The sequence below is a fragment of the Xyrauchen texanus genome, chromosome 42, assembly GCF_025860055.1.
Source record: "Xyrauchen texanus isolate HMW12.3.18 chromosome 42, RBS_HiC_50CHRs, whole genome shotgun sequence".
Taxonomy (NCBI): Eukaryota; Metazoa; Chordata; class Actinopteri; order Cypriniformes; family Catostomidae; genus Xyrauchen; species Xyrauchen texanus.
This window is the reverse complement of record NC_068317.1, coordinates 33,836,073-33,859,323: the sequence shown is the minus strand read 5'-3', so window position 1 is coordinate 33,859,323 and position 23,251 is coordinate 33,836,073. Positions and strand designations below refer to the sequence as shown.

At 39.9% G+C, this 23,251-nt stretch overlaps 1 protein-coding gene across 1 annotated transcript in view; it reads left to right on the top strand.

Annotated features, from left to right (window-relative positions):
* Nucleotides 1-7,511, top strand: part of LOC127634927 (ankyrin repeat and fibronectin type-III domain-containing protein 1) — a 100,989-nt gene extending 93,478 nt beyond the window's left edge. The window contains exons 22-23 of the mRNA XM_052114688.1: nt 1-97; nt 1,818-7,511. The exon at nt 1-97 is cut by the window's left edge and continues 520 nt beyond it. Of these exons, the coding sequence (XP_051970648.1) occupies nt 1-97; nt 1,818-2,156 (436 nt within the window). The 3' untranslated portion in view covers nt 2,157-7,511. The remainder of the gene's footprint in view (nt 98-1,817) is intronic.
* Nucleotides 7,512-23,251: the final 15,740 nt, after the last annotated feature.

Here is a 23,251-nt window from a genome sequence, read left to right as displayed (position 1 = left end):
CGCCCACTCAAATGGTTCGCCTCTGAGAACGTGCCACACCACGCTGAGGGTTTACCCACAATACCGGACTGGGTTACCCAAAGACACCAGTGTAAAAGTGAGTGTTTGCACAGCAAAAGCATGCTCTTAATTAGTATTTCTGTCTTGTTTTCCAGTAAAAAAATATCTAAACATTCTCAAAGCAAGACAGATTTACTCGAGAAGCAAAATGATGCAGGGTCCAAACTTCTGGCAAAAATTCCATATAAAATTTACATTTATGCATTTGGCAGAGCACTTATTACAGGGACAATCCCCCCGGAGCAACCTGGAGTTAAGTGCCTTACTCAAGGACACAATGGTGGTGGCTGTGGGGATCGAACCAGCAACCTTCTGATTACCAGTTATGTGCTTTAGCCCACTACACCACCACTCCAGGCATTTTTGTCCACTCCAGAAAATGACAAAAAATACCCCCGAAATGAAGAAATGTGGATGTGCACTCCACAAACTAACAAAAAAAGTACAATTTACATATTTCAATTTCTTAACAAAATTCCATCAAATTAAATGGAGTAATTTTTAATAAGATGAAATTTTTAAAAATTACGTTTTTTGCATTTTATTTAATTATTTTGTTAAACATTACACGATTACATTTGATGGAATTTTGTAATGAAATTTAAATGTTTTTTATTTAAATCTTTAAAATAATGTCATTTTTATTTTATTTTGAGTGCTTCATTTGTAACATCTGATATATTCATTCATACTGTAATCTTGGCCAATATACAGAAGATATACTATTGCATAATATATATAATTACTTTATTTTATGCTAATATATCTTACATTCATTTATGAAAATAAATTGCTCAAATGTAAGCTTTGACATAATTTTTATGATAAAAAAAACCTCAATCCTAAAAAAAAAAGTCCCTGAAAACAAATAAAAAAGTTCATATCTGACTCTAAAATGACAGAAGATAGGAAGTCTTGTTTCCAGAAAAATCTACGTTTAGTTTATGAATAAACTAAACTTTTTCCAATGTTGTAAACAAATAAAATAAAACACATTTGGCAGAAAACTCTTAATAAAGACTTAATATCTCACATTGTTTTGCTACTCAAGTAAAGAGATCTTGATTTAAGGAGGTTTAGAATTTTATTCTGGAAAACGACACAAAAATACTCATTTATGTTTACATTTTTTTTGTCAGTAGAAATCTTCTAAACCTCCTTAAATCAAGATCTCTTTACTTGAGAAGCAAAGTGACACAAGATATTAAAGGAATATTTGACCCAAATAAATGACAGTTCTATTATAGAATGTTGTTACACGTCATTCCAAACAAATATGAATGACTTTGTTATGCGGAACACAAAAGGAAACATTTGAATGAAAATTCCGCTCCATATTTTCAATTCAATGGAACTTACATTAAAAAGGTCCCAAATGTATCATTAAAGTACATCGTACATTATAATCCAAGTCTTCTGAAAGTTGTATGGGATCGGAACGACTTGACGGGAAAATAAATACAAAAAAATGTAAAGTCTTGTTTTCAGAGAAATCTAACTTTTATTTAGGTTTATGCTGAAAACAAGACAAAACTATTTGCCATATAGGGTATAAAACATACTCATAATTCAATCTAATTAAAAACTACACTTAGCGCAGTTTAAGTAGTACCATTTTCGAATGCAATTCGGCATTCTCAATTCAGTTCAGAATGGTTAACAACCAAGCGTTTCCTCACTTTGGACATAAGCGTCTGCTAAACGATTACTTGCTCGCCCTGCTGACTTTATGTACATGTGTTTGTCTGTTTTTATAGCTACGGGCGACTACAGAGACGTCGGCTAAAGAGATGGTCCGTTTAGTAGTGCAGGAGATCAACTCTGTTTGTCGCCACCTGCAGAAAGCCGTCCAGCAGTGCACATGTGCGCCGGAACCATGCGGCTACCCGTCGTGTATGTCCGAGGTGTGTGTGTACAAAACCGAGCAGCTGGAGCACTTCGGGCTCGTTCTGTTGGTGGAGGGGCGAGAGAAATGGCTTCAAGATGATTTCTGTCCACTCACACTACAGAATCCCTGGACTCGTGGGAAACTGTGCGTCCGTTTCAAAGAGTACTCGCCACTTGCGCTGCAGTACAGCCGAGCCACTACTGTTTGACACAAATGGACAGTTACGATCACTGGAACTAACACTCGTGTACATAGACGCACTCTTACACACTGGCTAAGTGCATCGACTACTGATTTTCGGTGTTTTCCTTGTTGTTTAGTTTTGATGTCACTTCACAAGGTCTTACCATGGGTTGACTAGAACTGTACGGGTGTACTGTACTAAGTATGGATGGGCTTTGATTATCACCACTTTCAACTGCACTACACAAGCTTTGACTCTTAAAGGGATAGTTCACCTTAAAATGAAAATTGTGAGGCTAACGTTCTGCCTAACATTTCCTTTTGTGTTCCAGGACTCTGAAAAAAGTTTGGAGCTCAACGGAAGAACAAAACGCAGGTGTCTTGAATTTTAAAAATTGTCAACTTGACACGTCGTCTTAGAAATGCGATGCTAATGCAAGGGATGCTGGGAAAAATGGAATGAAACAAAACCCAGGTGTCTCCATCTACTGTCGCTAAATGGCGCTAATGAACAAGACACTGAAAACGTTAGATGGAGCTGAACAGAATGGGGAAAAAAAAGTTGACAGTCATCTTATAAACGCAACATAAATGCACGGGACCGAAGTTATGCAGAGCGCAACGAAATATAATAAAACATGTGTCTTGAATCTTAAATTTAAACAGTTGCCTATTTGTCACGCCATCTTAAAACACAACACTAATGCATGGGTTAGTGAAAAACGTAACATGAAGCGCAACGGAATAAAACAAAACGTAGATGTTTCCAGTTTTAAAGTTGAACTATTCTCAACTTGATGCGGCATCTTAAAAATGCAACACTAATGCACGGGACACTGAAAGAAGTTACATGGAGCACAACGGTATGAAACAAAACGCAAATATCTCGTATTTTAAACTGTTTTCAAGTTGATAAAGTGTCTAAAAACGTGACATTAATGCGCAGGACACTGAAAAACGTAACATGGAGCGCAACAGAATGAAACCAAGCGCAGGTGTCTCGACAAGTATTTAAAAGTTTAACTCTTTCAACTTGAAATGGGGTATATTGCTTGGGCAAACAGAATGGGACACGACACAGGTGTCACCAATTCTAAACTTGAACTGTTTTCAGTCTTGTATGGATAAAAACGTAACCTTTTTAACTAGATATGTTGTCTTAAAAAATGTGACGCTAATGCATGAGATAAAAGTAAATAAATATGAGATAAAAAATTCAACGGCAATGCGTGGGATGCTGAGAAAGTTACACGGATCACCACAGAATGGAACAAAACACAGGTGTCTCCAATTTTACATTTGAACTGTTTAAAACTTACAAGCCCTCTTAAAATGGCACTGAAAACGTTAGAGCGTAACAGAATGAAAATATAATGCAGGTGTCACAAGACTACATTTTTTAAAGTTTCACTGTTTTCAACTTGTTGCATTCTTTTAAAAATGGCACGCTAATGAAAAACGTATATTTAAAGTTATATTTAGGTATTTCAATTTCTTAACAAAATTCTATCAAATTTAATAGAGTAATCTTTAATAAAATTAAATAAAAAATAAGTAAATATGTTGTTTTATTAATTTCATTTGGTTAAAAATTACACAATTTAATTTGATGGAATTTTGTAATGAAATAAAAAAAATATTTAAATCTTAAAAATGGGCTGATTCATGTGTAATATATTCCTTCACATTCTAATCTAGGCCAAAGTACATCACATATATTATTGCATAATAGATATAATTACTTTATGTACATTTCTTTTGCGTTAATTTATGATAAGAAATGTATCAAATTTATGCATTTGAAAGTTCGATTGGGGGCCAGCGGAATGGAACAAAACGCAGGTTTCTCAAGACTCTTTATTTTAGGGGTTTGGGTATCTCAGCGAGTATTGACACTGACTAACACACCTGGAGTCGTGAGTTTGAATCAAGGGTGTGCTGAGTGACTCCAGCCAGGTCTCCAAAGCAACCAAATTGGCCCGGTTTCTAGGGAGGGTAGAGTCACATGGGGTAACCTCCTCGTGGTCGCTTTAATGTGGTTCTCGCTCTCAGTGGGGCGCGTGGTGAGTTGTGCGTGGGTAACACGCTCAACAAGCCACGTCATAAGATGCGTGGATTGACGGTCTCAGTCACGGAGGCAACTGAGATTCATCCTCTGCCACCCGGATTGAGGCAAGTCACTACGCCACCACGAGGACTTAGAACAAATTGGGAATTGGACATTCCAAATTGAAAAAAAAACAAAACAATAATAATAAATCTTTATTTTAAAGTTGCACTGTTGTCAACTTAACACGCAGTATACTTAAAGAGCACCTATTATATTTTTTCAAATACGACCTTTCATATAGTGTGTTATATCGCTGTTTGTGAATGTTAAAAATGTCTGCTAAGTTTAAAAAATCAAAGTGCACCACAAATGGAGTTATTGACTCCCAAATGAAAGAACCCTGAAACGAGTCGTTAGTAAATCCAGACTTCATGTACTTACGTACGTAATTTGGTAACAAAACACCCGCCTCTGGTCTTCATTGGCTGCTCGTGAACAGCTTTGACCCGCCCTCAAACACTACACTAAGCGGTAGACCAATCACAACAGACTGGGACATCTGACCAATCAGAGCAGAGTCGGCTCTCTGAAAGGAGGAGCTTAGAATGGATCATTGAACGAGTTGTTTTTGACACTGGGAATAAACGGTGATACTGCAATTTAAATTAAGAGCACATGAAAGTGTTTTTTGACCTTTGATGCATGTAAATATATTGTATGAGACCTTTAAAACTAAATTAGCCACGTTTAAAAAACATAATAGGTGCTCTTTAACAAACGATATTGCACGGGATACCTAAAAAAAAGTTACACGGAGTCCAACGGAATTGATCAAAACACAGGTGTCTTAAATTTTATATCCAAATTGACACAGCTATTCAAAACGGCACGCTAATCCATGAGACACTGACAAAGTTAGACGGAGCTCAACAGAGTGAAACTAAACGGGTGTCACGAGACTCATTTTATCACTGAAAAATAATCTAAAACGTTAGACTGAGCAGAATGAAGTGGAACAACACAGAGCTATAGTTCAACTATTTTGAACTTAATACGGCATCTTCGGGACGCTGAAAAATAGCATCACCATGGAAACCAATTAAAAGCAGTGCAGACGGACACAAGAACAATGCCTTTGTGAACGGCCCCTTAAATTGCTACTTTTAATGTATAGCCCTAAATCGGTTGTAGAATGTGGTTGTCACACCTGTACATAACAAGACAACTGTATTTAGCTGTAGTGCTTGTTGCCATGGATACATCAGAACAAAACACATAAAAGCACATTCTTGCTTGACAACACATTCTCCGTAACCTGTCACTTTAATAAGTCTATCTGAATAATTGTAATGTACCAGAAGGTGTCATATCATTAACAAAAGCTCTTCCAGGAGTGTTCACAAGTGAAACGTTTACAGATGGTGGTTTGATATCACCAAACAAACATTACGTCCTGCACTGCAGTGTCCATTCTTCCTCAGGATACTGTTCTACCCTTCCATCAAATTTCCATACAGTCACGCCTGCCAAAAGAAACATGGACTTGTCCAAACTGTGAAGGAGTCTTTGGGATCCTCTTGACACCGTGTCCTAACCAGGTGCAACAACACAGTTTTTCTGTCCACACTGGAAGTGAAGCAAAGTGTGAAGCGAAGTCACGACCAATCGGATCATACTTTCCGACAAATATCTCGCTCATGTCAAAAACTCTTGAATGTTGTTTTTATGGTGTCGTGTCTGGTTGGGACTGAGGTTTGAGAGACTGTCATGCCACAAATGAACTATGACGTATTTCTATAACAGATGCACTTCAGAATAAATCTACATACAAGAAGAACAGTAGCTATATCCAAATGAAAGTGTCGTTTTGATCATATACTGTATGTAAAGGGACGAACAGACACGACGATCAAACAACTCTTGTAGAAGAAAATAAAGCACGTTGTTTCTGCAGGGCTGGACTTCTGTTTTGTGGTTCGCAGACGGACTATTCCGGTTCCTAAAGTCTTGATTTGTTCATCGAGAGCGAGCCGTTTGATCTTGTTACAGTGCTGTGGAGTTATTATCGATATTGTGTTTACTGTCTGTATTTCACAACTGAATGACGGAAACACACACACACACTATTGTAGAGGAAACGTTTGATGCAATAATATTTGACACTGTTGAAGAAAAGTTTTCTTCCTAACACACTTGGACAAAGTCGCTCTCATGTGTGGAGTCACGCACAAATACACACTCAGAAGATGATACACAACCTTTGTTGATTTGGCATGATTGAAGATGTAAGAATTGTTCTGATGTGTGCGTGTGCGCGCATGATCCTTGCATGAGCTCATAGTCTTATGCCTGTCCATTAGATGAAAGCATAGTTTGGAGCAGCTGCTGTGTGTGTGTGTGTGTGTTTTGTGTGTGTGTGTGAGAGAGAGAGAGAGAGAGAGAGAGAGCGAGAGAGAGTGTTTGTGTGTGTGTGTGTGAGAGAGAATTTGTTTGTTTGTGTGTGAGTGTATGTTTGTGTGTGTGTGTGTGTGTGTGTGTGTGTGAGAGTGTCTGTGTGTGTCTGTGCCTGTGTGCGTGTGTGTGTGTGTGAGAGAGAGAGTGTGTTTGTGTGTGTGTGTGCGTGTATGTGTGAGAGTGTTTGTGTGTGTGTGTGTTTCTGTGTGAGAGTGTTTGTGTGTGTGTTAGTGTGTGTGTGTTAGTGTGTATGTGTGAGAGTGTTTGTTTGTGTGTACGTGTGAGAGTGTGTGTGTGTGTGTGTGTGTGAGAGTGTTTGTTTGTGTGTGTGTGTGTGAGTGTTTGTGTGTGTTTGTGTGTGTGTGTGTGTGTTTGTCTGTGTGTTTGTGTGTGTGTGTGTGTGTGTGTGGACAGACAGATAGATAGATAGATAGATACTGTAGATAGACGGACGGACGGACGGACGGATGAATGAATAGACAGACAAACTCTCAGACAGATTTTCACACACATACAGTTGCACCCAAAATGTATTTGGACACTTACGTCACACTTAAAAATGTCTGAATGTCATTTCATTAGATAACAAAATATGAAAGTATCATGTGCACACAAATGCTGTCCAGGTGATTTTTAGAGTATGAATGAAGTCAGTTGGAGTTTGAAAGTGAATGGTGACTGAGGCTAACATTCGGACGAACATCTCCTTTTGTGTTCCACTGAAGAAAAGTCATACAGGTTTGGAACAACACTGGGGTGGGTAAATGATGGAAGACCATTTCCAAATACTACTACTGCTTGTGTGATCTTTCTTTAAAATAAACCGCACTTGCATTGATCTTTTATCTAATGCCATGATTTTTTTAAAGATATGTTTTGGGGATACTGCACTGTATACAGTTAACCTGTTTTTCCTTTTTTAGTCAAATAAAAAACAGCTTTCTAATGGATTATATCAACACTGAGTGTGTCACTTTTACTCACCCACTGTGGGAAACACTCGACAAACATACATGCTGCACAAAAACAGAGACGACGACAAACTGGCAGACCACACACACACTGGTATACTGTACAAGCACCCCCCCCCCCTCTCTCTCTCTCACACACACACACACTCACACACACACACACACACACACTCACAGACACACATACACATAGACACACATAGACATACACACACACTCACAGACACACATACATACACACACACACACTGGTATACTGTACAAGCCCCCTTCTCAAACACTCACAGACACACACACAGACACACATATACACACACACACTCACAGACACAATCACAGACACACACATACACACATATACACACACACACTCACAGACACACATATACACACACACACATACACACACACACACTCACAGACACACATATACACACACTCACAGACACACATATACACACACACTCACAGACACACATATACACACACTCACAGACACACATATACACACACTCACAGACACACATATACACACACACACACTCACAGACAACACATATACACACACTCACAGACAACACATATACACACACTCACAGACACACATATACACACACACTCACAGACACACATATACACACACACACACACACTCAAGGCTGCACCTTTAAGGTCATCTCTATGACGGTTATCGGTAGTAACCTTAGAATTGTAGCAGGATTCTCACACCTCCTAATTATACGTGTAGACTCTGGGAAAACTTGTGCTAAATTTAGCCCTCGGCGGATCCGCAAATACTGCTCGCAAAACATTCCAAAAAGACCCTCAATGGATTTGATTCACAAAGTTAGCCGACTCGCCTGCAACACTGTTTTGCTCCATTTTAAAACCTAGTGTGCTGCCTACATAGAAAGCATTGTTAAGGAATAGCTCGCCCAAAAAATGAAGATTCTGTCAATATTTACTCCCCCTAATGTTCCAAACCTGTATGACTTTCTTGCATGGAACACAAAAGCATCTATAAAAATAGTTCAATCTGATTCAAATGGACTGATCCAATATTTGTGTTCTGCATGCCAAGTGTATGACAAATCTCATTTGGGAGTTGATTCCAAAAAGAATCGATTCTTTGATTCGGAGGCGGAATTAGGAATCAAAATAGTAGTAGTAGAGTGTCACTTTGCTATCCCAGAATGCATTGCGACCAAAAAAATCAATTCTAGATGGTGGATGAGTTGAGAAAAACACTGATTATAAACTTTGAATTCATTTAAAAAGCATCAATAAAAATAGTTCAATCTAATTAAAATTGACATTTTTACCCAATATTTGGGTTTTATGAACAGATATATATGCTTAAACGAAAAATAAATATTTCAAGCCTGTTAATGCATTTCAATTGTATGACATATTTCTATGGCTGAGAGTCGACGCCGTTTTATTTGTTTATTTTTTATTATTATTTTCTCCCCAATTTGGAACGCCCAATTCCCAATGCGCTCCAAGTCCTCGTGGCGGTGTAGTGACTCGCCTCAATCCGTGTTGTGGAGGACGAATCTCAGTTGCCTCCGCGTCTGAGACCGATCATCTCATCACGTGGCTTGAGTGCGTTACCGTGGAGACGTAGCACATGTGGAGGCTTCACGCTATTCTCCGCAGCATCCACGCACAACTCGCCACACGCCCCCACTGAGAGCGAGAACCACAGTAGGGCGACCACGAGGAGGTTACCCCATGTGACTCTACCCTCCCTAGCAACCGGGCCAATTTGGTTGCTTAGGAGACCCGGCTGGAGTCACTCAGCACACACTGGATTCAAACTAGCGACTCAGTCAGTCTGGTAATATAGGCAAAGCAACATCATATTTATATAACAAATCTCATTTCCTATGTCTCTGCCTCACCATATGAAATATTAGCCTGTTAAAACAATGATATCGATTACACAAAGTGTCGTTTTAAGGGAGTCAAATTGTGTGTGTGTGCTTAGCATGAGGACGCACAATGTTGCTGTCAATGTAAAGCCGTCTAAATCAGCCTGTTTCTTAGAAGGCAGCTGCCTCCGTATGCTGCAGACATCAAGGCAGCTCGATAGCTTTGGAACAGAGCCCGTCTCTCAATCAACTAGGCATCAAGTTAAAAACAGATCTTATTTCGTAGTATTTTAAATGTAATACTCAATTCAACATCTGTTCTTTTGAAATGCATTACTGAATCATGAATATGGTAATCGAACAGTTCTTTAAGAGTGCTTGTTCATTTATATGTGCCAAGGATCGATACAGGACACTCATCACAAGTTCACCTTCTATCTTTAAACTGCACACATTGCAGCAGCCTGGTGTTCCCATCACGTTAAGTATCACTGGGCTGCGACAGGTCCCTTACAGGTCTGATTACAGTCGTGAATGATAACTTGGGTATTCCTACATCTGTTGGTTGTGATGTTCTGGAAGACTCTATATGGGACTGTATATGTGACCTGGATGTATGAACAGACATGTGTGCATTTATGCATCTATTTAGTTTATCTGTTCAATGCATTTTACTTGTTTGTGTGTGTGTGTCAAAGCCCAATGATACAGACCCCCCAGCGCTCGGGAACCCTGGGGGCCCGTTACCCTTTAAAGCACCTATAAAACATTTGGCAAGAGCGTTTGAAGTTTTTATGAAGCGCTGCATTATTGTTCTCTAGAGAGACGGCGCACTACACTGGCGCCTTACTGCCCTCATACACTGCCAGAGCACGAGGAGGGGGAGAGAGCCTGCACACGCGTGTGTGTGTGTGTGTGTGTGTGTGTGTGTGTGTGTGTGTGTGTGTGTGTGTGTGTGTGTGTGTGTGTGTGTGTGTGTGTGTGTGTGTGTGTGTGTGTGTGTGTGTGTGTGCTCATATACTGTAGATCAGTTTGGTTCTTTCTTACACAATATAGAGAAAGAAAGTGAGTGTGTATGTTCATTTGTTGCCATAGTTTAAAGGAATATTCCGGGTTTAATGCACGTTAAGATCAGTCGACAGCATTTGTGGCATAATGTTGATTACCACAAAATATAGATTTTGACTCGTCCCTCATTTTCTTAATAAAGCAAGAATTGAGGTAACAGTGAGGCACTCACAATGGAAGTCAATGGGGTCAATCTATAAACTTTAAAATACTGTTTCAAACGTGACAAGATATGAACAAAATGTGTGTAAACATGATTTTACTGTGATAAATCACTTACTAACTGCACCCGTGTAAAAATATAGCCAAATGTACAACTTCGTAGCCATGACGACATAACGTGTAAACCATGTAATCCTGAAAATATGAGGATTTAAGCAACATCTTAAATAAGACTCAAGTTTAAAAAAACTAATTGGCCTCGTTCACGTCCACTGTGCCTCAATGTAACATCTTGTGGTAGGGTGGAGGGTGGGACCGGGTCGTGATCCTACACACCCGGTCCCGTATTAGGCTAATTAAGCCACCATGAGGGATAAAGGTCGACTGCAGAGGATCGTGCAGGAGAGAGAGATCATTAGCGGACATGTCCGTCATGTGTGTGTGTTTATGTTGTCTTTTAAGTTTATCATTAAACTATTATTTATATTGAAAAGCCGGTTCCCGCCTCCTCCTTTCCATTGATCACGTTACACTCCTGGCCCCGCCCTCCGCCCTGCCACACATCTATTTGACTTTTTTAAGAAAAGGAGTGACCAGACGAATTTCTTTATTTGTGGTAATCAACATTATGCCACAAATGCTGTGGTCAGTGATCGTGACATTCTTTAAAACATCTCCTTTTGTGTGCCACAGAAGAGTTGTGTCATGCTGGCCTGGATGCTCAAACAAACAGAGCAATGTTTTGAAAGCACCACAGATTCACAACGTTACACTTTTCATGGGAATCAAGCTGTGAATGGCTTATGTATCCTTGTGCGACCCCGCGGGACATCGTGATTTGGCTTCGCAGTACGCAATACATAATTAAAATTAATTTAAACCAACTGACCTCAGTTCAGATGACTCAGTGCTGTAAGTAAAGGGTTAACCTTTTGATTGACTGAGTCATTATAAAACAACATGGTGCCGAAAACAGCAGAGTTTGGCTTTGAGAGAAACGCCAACAAAACTACATCTAATAAGAAGCCTAATAAAGAGTCAAAAGATTAGAGTGTCTCGTTTCATCCGAGATGCCATTTTTTAAATTTGAGCAATTTATCACGAAACGCCACGCTGCTAAACACAGTGTACACTAATGTGTACTTTGGCTTAGAAACACTATATTTACTGTGCATTATCATTGAGAATCAGAGGGTTCATCTACAAGCTGAAACATTTTGCTTTCAGAAGCTTTACATGAAGTTAGGATGAAAATAAGATGCATTTCAAACTGTTCTGAGACCAGTGCAGACAGACAGCACACTGGAGGTTAAGTCGCTCACTAAATAGGGAGCAAGGGAGCATCCTATAGCTCTCCTATAACTGTTCTGAGACCAGTGCAGACAGACAGCACACTGGAGGTTAAGTCGCTCACTAAATAGGGAGCAAGGGAGCATCCTATAGCTCTCCTATAACTGTTCTGAGACCAGTGCAGACAGACAGCACACTGGAGGTTAAGTCAGCTCACTAAATAGGGAGCAAGGGAGCATCCTATAGCTCTCCTATAACTGTTCTGAGACCAGTGCAGACAGACAGCACACTGGAGGTTAAGTCGTTCACTAAATAGGGAGCAAGGGAGCATCCTATAGCTCTCCTATAACTGTTCTGAGACCAGTGCAGACAGACAGCACACTGGAGGTTAAGTCGCTCACTAAATAGGGAGCAAGGGAGCATCCTATAGCTCTCCTATAACTGTTCTGAGACCAGTGCAGACAGACAGCACACTGGAGGTTAAGTTGTGCACTAAATAGGGAGCAAGGGAGCATCCTATATCTCTCTATAACTGTTCTGAGACCAGTGCAGACAGACAGCACACTGGAGGTTAAGTCGTGCACTAAATAGGGAGCAAGGGAGCACCCTATATCTCTCCTATAACTGTTCTGAGACCAGTGCAGACAGACAGCACACTGGAGGTTAAGTCGTTCACTAAATAGGGAGCAAGGGAGCATCCTATAGCTCTCTATAACTGTTCTGAGACCAGTGCAGACAGACAGCACACTGGAGGTTAAGTCGTTCACTAAATAGGGAGCAAGGGAGCATCCTATAGCTCTCTATAACTGTTCTGAGACCAGTGCAGACAGACAGCACACTGGAGGTTAAGTCGTGCACTAAATAGGGAGCAAGGGAGCATCCTATAGCTCTCCTATAACTGTTCTGAGACCAGTGCAGACAGACAGCACACTGGAGGTTAAGTCGTTCACTAAATAGGGAGCAAGGGAGCATCCTATAATGCATTCAATCCTAAAATCCGAACAAATGTTCAGTTTTAGGCTGCAGATGATGTTTGCACCACTGAACATTTTTTTTGCATGTTTATTAGGTGCTACTAGTTGCAAATCAAAAAATGGAAATGCAAAATTAAAGTTGACTATATATGAAGTATCTAATGTTGCTCATCCAGTCAGATCTGTCAAATCTGCCCGATTTGTAAATAAGATTCTGTTCTATTGAAGGTTGTGAAGGTACCATGCGTTGAAGGTTTGACTTCAGTTTTCTGCCTATCCTACATGCTATCTGTCATGCCATGCGGTCCCATGTAAACCAGGAAGTAATCGTGAATCTGAGGTTGCATTTTCACTCTAAAATGACAGTTTTAGGTTTGGGGTTTGGCTTATGGCATTATGATGAATAAAATATGCATTTATTTTCACTTCACATTTACAACTAAATACAGCTGGATTTATAACTCTCTTGTGGCGCCACCCTGTGGACATTTCACCTGGAGACTGAAGCTCACGTGTCCTAACACTTCCAGCTTCATCCACAAGGGGCAGTGAATCAAATTCTGTAAACACAAATTATAGCAGCAGATCTTTTGACCCACTGTTACGAATGTGCATCAATCTGGTGATTACTGAATTGGCTTTTTAAAATGCTGAAATGCAGCATTTGATGATTTCCTGCTGTAAGATTGTCCCAGATTGGTCTGCAATCTAAATAATTACATTGAGATTATATAACCTCTTACCTGTAATACTAAATAAGCACAAACTCACATGCTATACTGCTTTATGTATTATTACGCCTTGAGTAGAAAAGAATAGACCATTATTAGATGTTACAAATAAAAAACAGAGGAGCTCTACTGTATACGGGGGGGTATTTTTTGTACCCGTATTTTGAATTTAAGTTGCTTTTATGGCCAGAACACCCCCCCTGAAATTCTGACATTCACACTGCAGGAACTAAAAACAAACCCCAGCAGTCTCTAATCCACTGGTGCCAGACAGTGTGTGTGTCATTGTTTCTGTTAATGGAATAGTAATAACGATTCATAAGCCCTCTGTCAGGAGCTGGCACAACGCTGGGCGGATCGGCCAGTGGGTGTGTCCTGGATGAAACACAGCAGCTTGAGTGGATGTGCGTACATTGTGATGTCACACTCACAGTCTGTTTGTGTATGTTGTTATGGTCAGCAGTAGCAGTAACCCCCCCCCCCCCCCCCCCCCTTCACCACCACATACTGTTGAATTAGGTACACTTTAACTCTGACTTCAAAGAGCTCTCTCTCTCTCTCTCTCTCTCTCTCACACACACACACACACACACACACACACACACACACACACACACTGAGCTATTGTAAGAAATATGATTGGATTGATGGATGAAGTGATGATCAAGCGTTAGATAAACAGTGAATGGATGTGCCCATATCTATAGTAACACAGATACCCCGGGTGGTATGCTTTCATCTAAACACACATACACACACACACACACACACATTTACCTATCTATCTAAATAAGCCACATGCTTCTATTGTTTATGAAGCAATTTATAGTAACTATAGACTAACCCCTAAAAGAAAACATTATTTTTATCATCAAATTATCATTTATTATCTTCCAAATGAGGATGTCCCCAAACAAGTTTGTTCCATTTATGTATTGTAGCTAGATAAACACATGTTGGGTGTGTAATTTTAACACACCCGTGCGCAAAGAACAAGAACATTTACATCAACAAACATTTGGCAAATTTACACACACACACATACATAAACACTGGGATACAAACAAATCCATCATACACACACTCACACTCACGCAAATATAAACACCAGCCTGTTGGCACCTCTGTGTAAGCAGAAGAGTGTGTCTCCAGTCATGGGGGGGGGGGGGGGCATGCCACAGACAGACAGACAGACTCACACACACATTTGTGTATATAGATAGATTGACAAAAAGACGGACAGAGAGATAGACAGACATTGTATCAAGACAGACACAGTGAATGCTTTTCAGCCGCACATGAAATGATGCTATAACAGAAAATGAATGAATATAACGCCAATATTAGTTATTTATGTTAGTGGTTCAAATTAGTAAACTAAGTAAGTTTACTATCAAAAATGATTTTTTATGAACTATAAGATGTAGTGTTAAACTCCTTGAATCAACCCGAGTTAACTGAGGAAATACATGTAGATGCATTGTCCTTTGATCTTGGCCGATGAAGATTTCTGTTAGCGGTTCATTCATTTTCTATGTCGTTCTTTAACAGAGTGTTTATGTATCATGCAGTGAGGGGCATCACAGTCCGGCTGGATGCTTATGGGAGGTCATTTATGTGAACTCATTCCTGAGCCCATGCTTCAGACAATGGATCATGAAGAATCCCATGTCTATGAGTTTGCATCTAGTAGACAGACAGATAGACAGATACGATAGACAGACAGACAGATACAACAGACAGACAGACACAATAGATAGATAGATACAATAGATAGACAGACAGGTAGATAGAGAATTAGCCAGCCAGATACAATAGATAGACAGACAGACAGACAGACAGATACAATAGATAGACAGACAGACAGACAGGTAGATAGAGAATTAGCCTGCTAGATACAATAGATAGACAGACAGACAGACAGACAGACAGACAGATACAATAAATAGACAGACAGACAGGTAGATAGAGAATTAGCCTGCCAGATACAATAGATAGACAGACAGACAGACAGACAGATACAATAAATAGACAGACAGACAGGTAGATAGAGAATTAGCCTGCCAGATACAATAGATAGATAGACAGACAGGTAGATACAATAGACAGATAGATACAATAGATAGACAGACAGATAGACAGACAGATACAATAGATAGATAGATAGACAGACAGACAGGTAGATAGAGAATTAGCCAGCCAGATACAATAGATAGACAGGTAGACAGACAGACAGATACAATAGATTGACAGACAGACAGACAGACAGGTAGATAGAGAATTAGCCTGCCAGATACAATAGATAGATAGACAGACAGGTAGATACAATAGACAGATAGATACAATAGATAGACAGACAGATAGATAGATAAAGACAGACAGACAGACAGATAGATAAAGACAGACAGACAGACAGACAAACAGACAGATAGATAGATAAAGACAGACAGACAGACAGACAGACAGACATTGTTTCAAAATAGACAGAGAATTAACCAGACAGGTAGACAGATACAATAGATAGACAGACAGATGGATGGATGGACGGACGGACGGACAGACAGATAGATAGACAAACAGACATATAGATAGATAGACAGACAGACAGACATTGTTTCAAGACCGACAGATACAATACTTAGACAGACAGTCATTAATAATAATAATGGAATAAAATGAAATGAAACTAAATAATCCACGTCTGTCTGTTCTGTATTTTGGACCATCTCTTTGGATAAACTGCATCTCGAACTGAAAGCAGATGCTGGAAGCGACATTGAGAAATCTGGGCTTGTTTAGCGCCGCCTGTTTGAAGATTTCCCCATTTATTCTCTCTAATGCTTTTCACTGTACTCCTTGTAAACAGCTTCAAATTGACTAATTTCTCTGGCGACAACAATGGAGACTAGCGACATGTTTATACAGTGATTTTTGCTGCTTGGGATGAAGGGCTTGAAATAAGTCTTTTGTGATGCAGAGGAGCACTTTAAGGATTTTTAGTGTTTCAGGTGTATATGTTGTGGGTATTAATTGTTCCCGCTAGAAGCGGTGCTTCTTTGGATTCACTGTATGCAGTGTTTTAGCGCTTGATTCGGGATAGCAATTATGCAAATCAGATAATGGAGCATACACAGCCACAACATTAGTGCATCATTTGTGGGGGATGCAGTGAACTACCGTAGTTTGGTGCTCGGAGGGGGCAGGAGGCTGTGAGTGAAGCCGGGTGAGGGGTGCTTAAGAGCGGGTGCACAAGGTTCACATGGAGGTCCCCCAGAGGTGGGGGGGTGTCAGAGTGTGCGTGAGGCCGCAGGGAGTGAGGGGTGCCGGTGAGGAAGAGTGCGGCGGTGAGGATGGATGTCCTGGAGGTGGGGGAGTCAGTGCTCTCTTTAAAATGCTGAAATCCTGCTGGCATCATCACTAGAATATCAACACAAACATCTCTTGTTAATAAACTTTTCTATCCAGCTATTTTTATGCAATATCCTAAAATTCCTAGAGCAGAATTGAACACCAATGACTTAATTTAGATACAGAAAAGTGCACAGCACAATTTCAGTGCATTTAAATTTGATTGTGCAAAAGTGATGCAACGGTTTAGTAAATTCGCCCCACTGTGTTTGTGGCACAGTGTGATGTCATAACTTACGTTCAGCATATGGGCGGAATGGGGCGCTCAGGGTTTGATTGACAGCACAAACTGTGAGACTTTTGAGTGACACAGCATGGGACACTTCCCTTGAAATGTGTGTGCGAGACTTAACACAACCGTGAGCCACTGCACAATTTCTATTCAGGCTTTACGTGTCCCATAGAATAAGGAGGAGACAAAAGAGGGAGAGAAAAGAATGGTTGTGTGTGTGTGGGGGGTGGGGGGGTCCATAATCATCTCTGCCTCATTTAATTGGGATGCGGTCAGTGTGCGTGTGTGACTTCGCTGCATTCCACCCTGATTAGCCTTATTCATGTTGCCTAAAATGAAAAAGAATGAGAGAAGATTTCCTGCTGGGAAGGAGAGGGAGGGGAAGGAAGAGACCGTGAGAGGGATGGCATTCCCAATAGAAGAGGGGGGCAAAATGACATCACATGCCACATTCCAAACGACGACACAGTGTTGCTGTAATTCAGTGTCAGTGCACTACAAACATGGACGTTTAGATTTCACTGGTATGTGCAAAATTGTTAAAATAATAATTGTTCTTCAGACTAAAACAACTTCCCCCGTCCTTCCATTGGTTGGACAAACAGATAATCCCACACCAAACTCATTCTATTGGTTGAGATAATGTTGCTATGTGGTGCTGGATGGGTCACAAAAGAAATGAATCCACTAATACGCTTCCACGACTTTCCAAAAGAGAAAAAAACGGCGATGAATTGCGACAAACGAAAGATGCCAAAAATGACAGTCACTCTCTCAGCTGCTGTATTTGAAACCCCATTACAGCAGTTGTTATAAATTGCCATAATGAAATTAAATATTTGAAAATATAAAAACAGTTTGCTACATTTACGCTGCTAAATTAAGCAGAAATGCTCCATCACAGTCTGTGAAAAGGTCCATATTAGATGAGTGTGTGTGTGTGTGTGTGTGTGTGTGTGTGTGTGTGTGTGTGTGTGTGTGTGTGTGTGTGTGTGCTCCTGTAAGAAAGTGAAGCTGCCAGTGGAGCTGAACACACACTGTGAAATGCCTCAGCTCAGTTTAAGCATGCAGAACAGTGCAGGAGGGAGGACATGTGTGTACAGAGTTGTCCTGAATATTGACTCACACTGGTGATCTAATCAAAAGACACAAAAACGAGGAGCTACAGACAAACACGGTGAAGACGAACATTGTCTTTCAACAGCGAGAGAGACGCTTGTGTTCTGTCTGTCTACTGGGTTAGACCCAGACCTGTCTGTCTGTCTGTCTGTCTGTCTCTTTTTATCTATCTATCTGTCTGTCTGTGTCTCTATCTGCCTGTCTGTCTGTCTATCTGTCTGTCTGTGTCTCTATCTGTCTGTCTGTCTGTCTGTCTGTGTCTCTATCTATCTATCTATCTATCTATCTATCTATCTATCTATCTATCTATCTATCTATCTGTCTGTCTGTCTGTCTGTCTATCTACTTGTCTGTCTATCTTTCTACCTGTCTGTCTATCTACCTGTCTGTCTGTCTCTTTTTATCTATCTATCTGTCTGTCTGTCTGTCTGTCTACTTGTCTGTCTGTCTATCTATCTTTCTACCTGTCTGTCTATCTACCTGTCTGTCTATCTATCTATCTGTCTCTTTATCTTTTTAATTCAAATTGTCTGTCTGTCTGTCTGTCTGTCTGTCTGTCTGTCTGTCTGTCTGTCTGTCTGTCTGTCTGTCTGTCTATCTATCTATCTATCTATCTATCTATCTATCTATCTATCTATCTATCTGTCTGTCTGTCTGTCTGTCTGTCTGTCTGTCTGTCTGTCTGTCTGTCTGTCTGTCTGTCTGTCTCTTTATCTTTTCAATTCAAATTGTCTGTCTGTCTGTCTGTCTGTCTGTCTGTCTGTCTGTCTGTCTGTCTATCTCTATCTCTGTCTCTATCTATCTATCTATCTATCTATCTATCTATCTATCTATCTATCTATCTGTCTGTCTGTCTGTCTGTCTGTCTGTCTGTCTGTCTGTCTGTCTGTCTGTCTGTCTATCATTTCAATGGGGCTTTATTGGCATGAATGTAAACAATACAATATTGCCAAAGCAGAACTACATCTTAATCTATAATTACATTTAGTTTAACAAATATAAAAAATAAATAAATACAAAACAGGTTCAGAACTGCTGAAGACCACAGTGTTTAAATAACTGAAGAGAACTGACATATACTTACACATACATGAATACACACACACACACACTGAGGGTCACTGTGGTGAACATTGGGGTGACACACGGGGGTAAAACACATAACACAGATTCACCCGCTGTCTCTTAGACTGTGACACGTTAAAACGTATCTTGCAGCCAGTGCTGCTGTGTGTCCCTCTCCAAGTATTATGTTCATTTGTTCTTGTTCTGCCATGGTTGTAGATTTATCTATCTCTGTCTCTCTTTATCTATCTATCTATCTATCTATCTATCTATCTATCTATCTATCTATCTATCTATCTATCTATCTATCTATCTATCTATCTGTCTGTCTGTCTGTCTGTCTGTCTGTCTGTCTGTCTGTCTGTCTGTCTGTCTGTCTGTCTGTCTGTCTCTCTGTCTGTCTGTCTGTCTCTCTGTCTATCTCTGTCTCTCTTTATCTATCTGTCTGTCTGTCTGTCTGTCTGTCTCTCTGTCTATCTCTGTCTCTCTTTATCTATCTATCTATCTATCTATCTATCTATCTATCTGTCTATCTGTCTATCTATCTATCTATCTATCTATCTATCTATCTGTCTGTCTGTCTGTCTGTCTGTCTGTCTGTCTGTCTGTCTCTCTGTCTCTCTGTCTATCTCTGTCTCTCTTTATCTATCTGTCTGTCTGTCTGTCTGTCTGTCTCTCTGTCTATCTCTGTCTCTCTTTATCTATCTATCTATCTATCTATCTATCTGTCTGTCTGTCTGTCTGTCTGTCTGTCTGTCTATCTCTGTCTCTCTTTATCTATCTGTCTGTCTGTCTGTCTGTCTGTCTGTCTGTCTATCTCTGTCTCTCTTTATCTATCTGTCTGTCTGTCTGTCTGTCTATCTCTGTCTCTTTTTATCTATCTACCTGTCTGTCTGCCTGTCTGTCTATCTACTTGTCTGTTTGTCTATCTATCTATCTATCTATCTATCTATCTATCTATCTATCTATCTATCTATCTATCTATCTTTCTTTCTACCTGTCTGTCTATCTACCTGTCTGTCTATCTATCTCTGTCTCTTTTTGTCTATCTTTCTACCTGTCTGTCTATCTACCTGTCTGTCTGTCTATCTCTGTCACTTTTTATCTATCTATCTGTCTGTCTGCCTGTCTGTCTATCTACTTGTCTATCTATCTATCTATCTATCTATCTATCTATCTATCTATCTGTCTGTCTGTCTGTCTGTCTGTCTGTCTATCTACTTGTCTATCTATCTGTCTGTCTGTCTGTCTGTCTGTCTGTCTATCTACTTGTCTATCTATCTATCTATCTATCTATCTATCTATCTGTCTGTCTGTCTGTCTGTCTGTCTGTCTGTCTATCTACTTGTCTGTCTGTCTATCTATCTATCTTTCTACCTGTCTGTCTGTCTGTCTATCTTTCTACCTGTCTGTCTATCTACCTGTCTGTCTGTCTATCTCTGTCTCTTTTATCTCTGTCTGTCTGTCTGTCTGTCTGTCTATCTACATGTTTGTTTGTCTATCTGTCTTTCTACCTGTCTGTCTATCTACCTGTCTGTCTGTCTGTCTATCTCTGTCTCTTTTTATCTCTCTATCTGTCTGTCTATCTACATGTCTGTCTGTCTGTCTATCTCTATCTCTGTCTCTTTTTATCTATCTGTCTGTCTATCTATCTATCTATCTATCTATCTATCTATCTATCTATCTATCTATCTATCTATCTATCTATCTATCTATCTATCTATCTATCTATATGTCTGTCTGTCTATCTATCTTTCTACTTGTCTGTCTGTCTGTCTGTCTGTCTGTCTGTCTATCTATCTATCTATCTATCTATCTATCTATCTATCTATCTATCTATCTATCTATCTATCTATCTATCTATCTATCTATCTGTCTATCTATCTGTCTATCTATCTGTCTGTCTGTCTGTCTGTCTGTCTGTCTCTCGCTCTTTTCTATCTATCTACAGTATCTGTCAGTCTGCCTCTCTCCATCCAAACTGTGTTCTTTTCTCTTTCTTTGTTTTTTTACTATCTAGTATTTGCAGTATTTGTCTGCATCTTGGAATTGTACCTTCATTATCTTGATTGTTCCAAGACAGTATCTTGGAATAAATTCTAGAGTGAACGCCAGCGGAAGTCAGTTGAGACACTGTCTGTTTCAGGGTGGATGGATGCGGTTATTATGTGGTTAAAACATGCGCTTGACATTATTATCATTTTTTTTTAACCAGACTATGAGAACGACAAATCGAGAGATACATTTTGAGAAGGAAACTCCACTGGTTTGGTTACTGATAAACATTATTCATTTATGTAACATGAGAAGATTTTGCATTGAAATATGAATTCATACATGTATAGATCATAATGTATCGAACTATGCGGTTTGTTTTGACCTAATAATGAAAGTTATGAACGCTTAGAAGTGTTAGTGAGCTGACAGGTCTACTCGTCGCTCTCTAGCGGTCAAAATGCAGAATGACACCGTCAGCTGAACCACAGAACCGCAGCCAGACTGTCTGCCACCGACCCAGACTGCTGGGGCCCTGCTTACATGCCTCACACTCCTCACGTCATGAAGCCCACAGCACACACAGAGGGAGATCCCTACAGTCCCTCCAATCCATTGCACACTGCTTCCAGAACACACAAAGCTATTCAAATAACTACATTATAATTAACCTTTGTTAAAACACACATTACTACATGCATAGAAAGCTCAACATGTCATTCATGTAGCCTACAGTAAACTTTTTTAAAGTCTTGCCAAAACATTTTGCAATGCAACACACAATTAAAAGAAGTTTAAATGTTTCTTGAACGTTTCATAGATGTCGTCCTGCTCACCTGTGCGCGGGTACCGGATGATGTTTGACGTCATTCCCGTTGTTGTTAATATAGTTATTTTGCACGATTCCCCGTCTAATGTTCGTCGTTTGAGCATCGGGCCGCACACTGCGCGTGAGTTCTGGCGCTGTGAGGGGTGACGCGTCTCTCTATGTGGCCCGTTTAAACACTTAATTGCGCCCGTTTATTTGCTGACCCGAGAGTTCACGCGCGTTGGTTCCTGCCAGTGGCGAGAGCAAAGGTCGAGCGCGTATCCACAAACCTCCACACAGACCAGAGGCGCTTTAATGGACCAATTATTGGATTCCTAAGCCCTTCAACAGCATGTTTGTCTTTTTCTTCCCTGGGAAAAAAAACAATGTGTGTGTGTGTGTGTGTGTGTGTATGTATGTGTGTGTGTCTTGTGTGTGTCTTGTGTGTGGTTTGAGGACATTTTTTAAAGTTACAAACTGGTAATTACAAGGGTATTATGCTATAAATGTGGTTTATGAGGACATTTCTAGTGTCCCCATATATATATATATATATATATATATATATATATATATATATATATATATATATATATATATATATATATATATATATATATTGGTGAACACATATATTTTCGAAATGTAGCATTTTATATAATCCAATTAAACGATTGAATGTTTATCATGTGGTGTGACCATCAAGTGAAAAGTAAAAAATTACTTAGATTGTTCGCTGTCCTTTTAGGCATATCGCAGTGCCGTTTCAGTGCATCGGCCCACAGGGAAAATGCCCGGTATGCCGGAATACAAGTCCAGCCCTGGCCACCACAGAGCCCCCCACTGAACACTGAGTCATTCTGGGATTACATGACAAGACAGAAGTAACTGAGACAGCCGAAATAGACAAATGAACTGT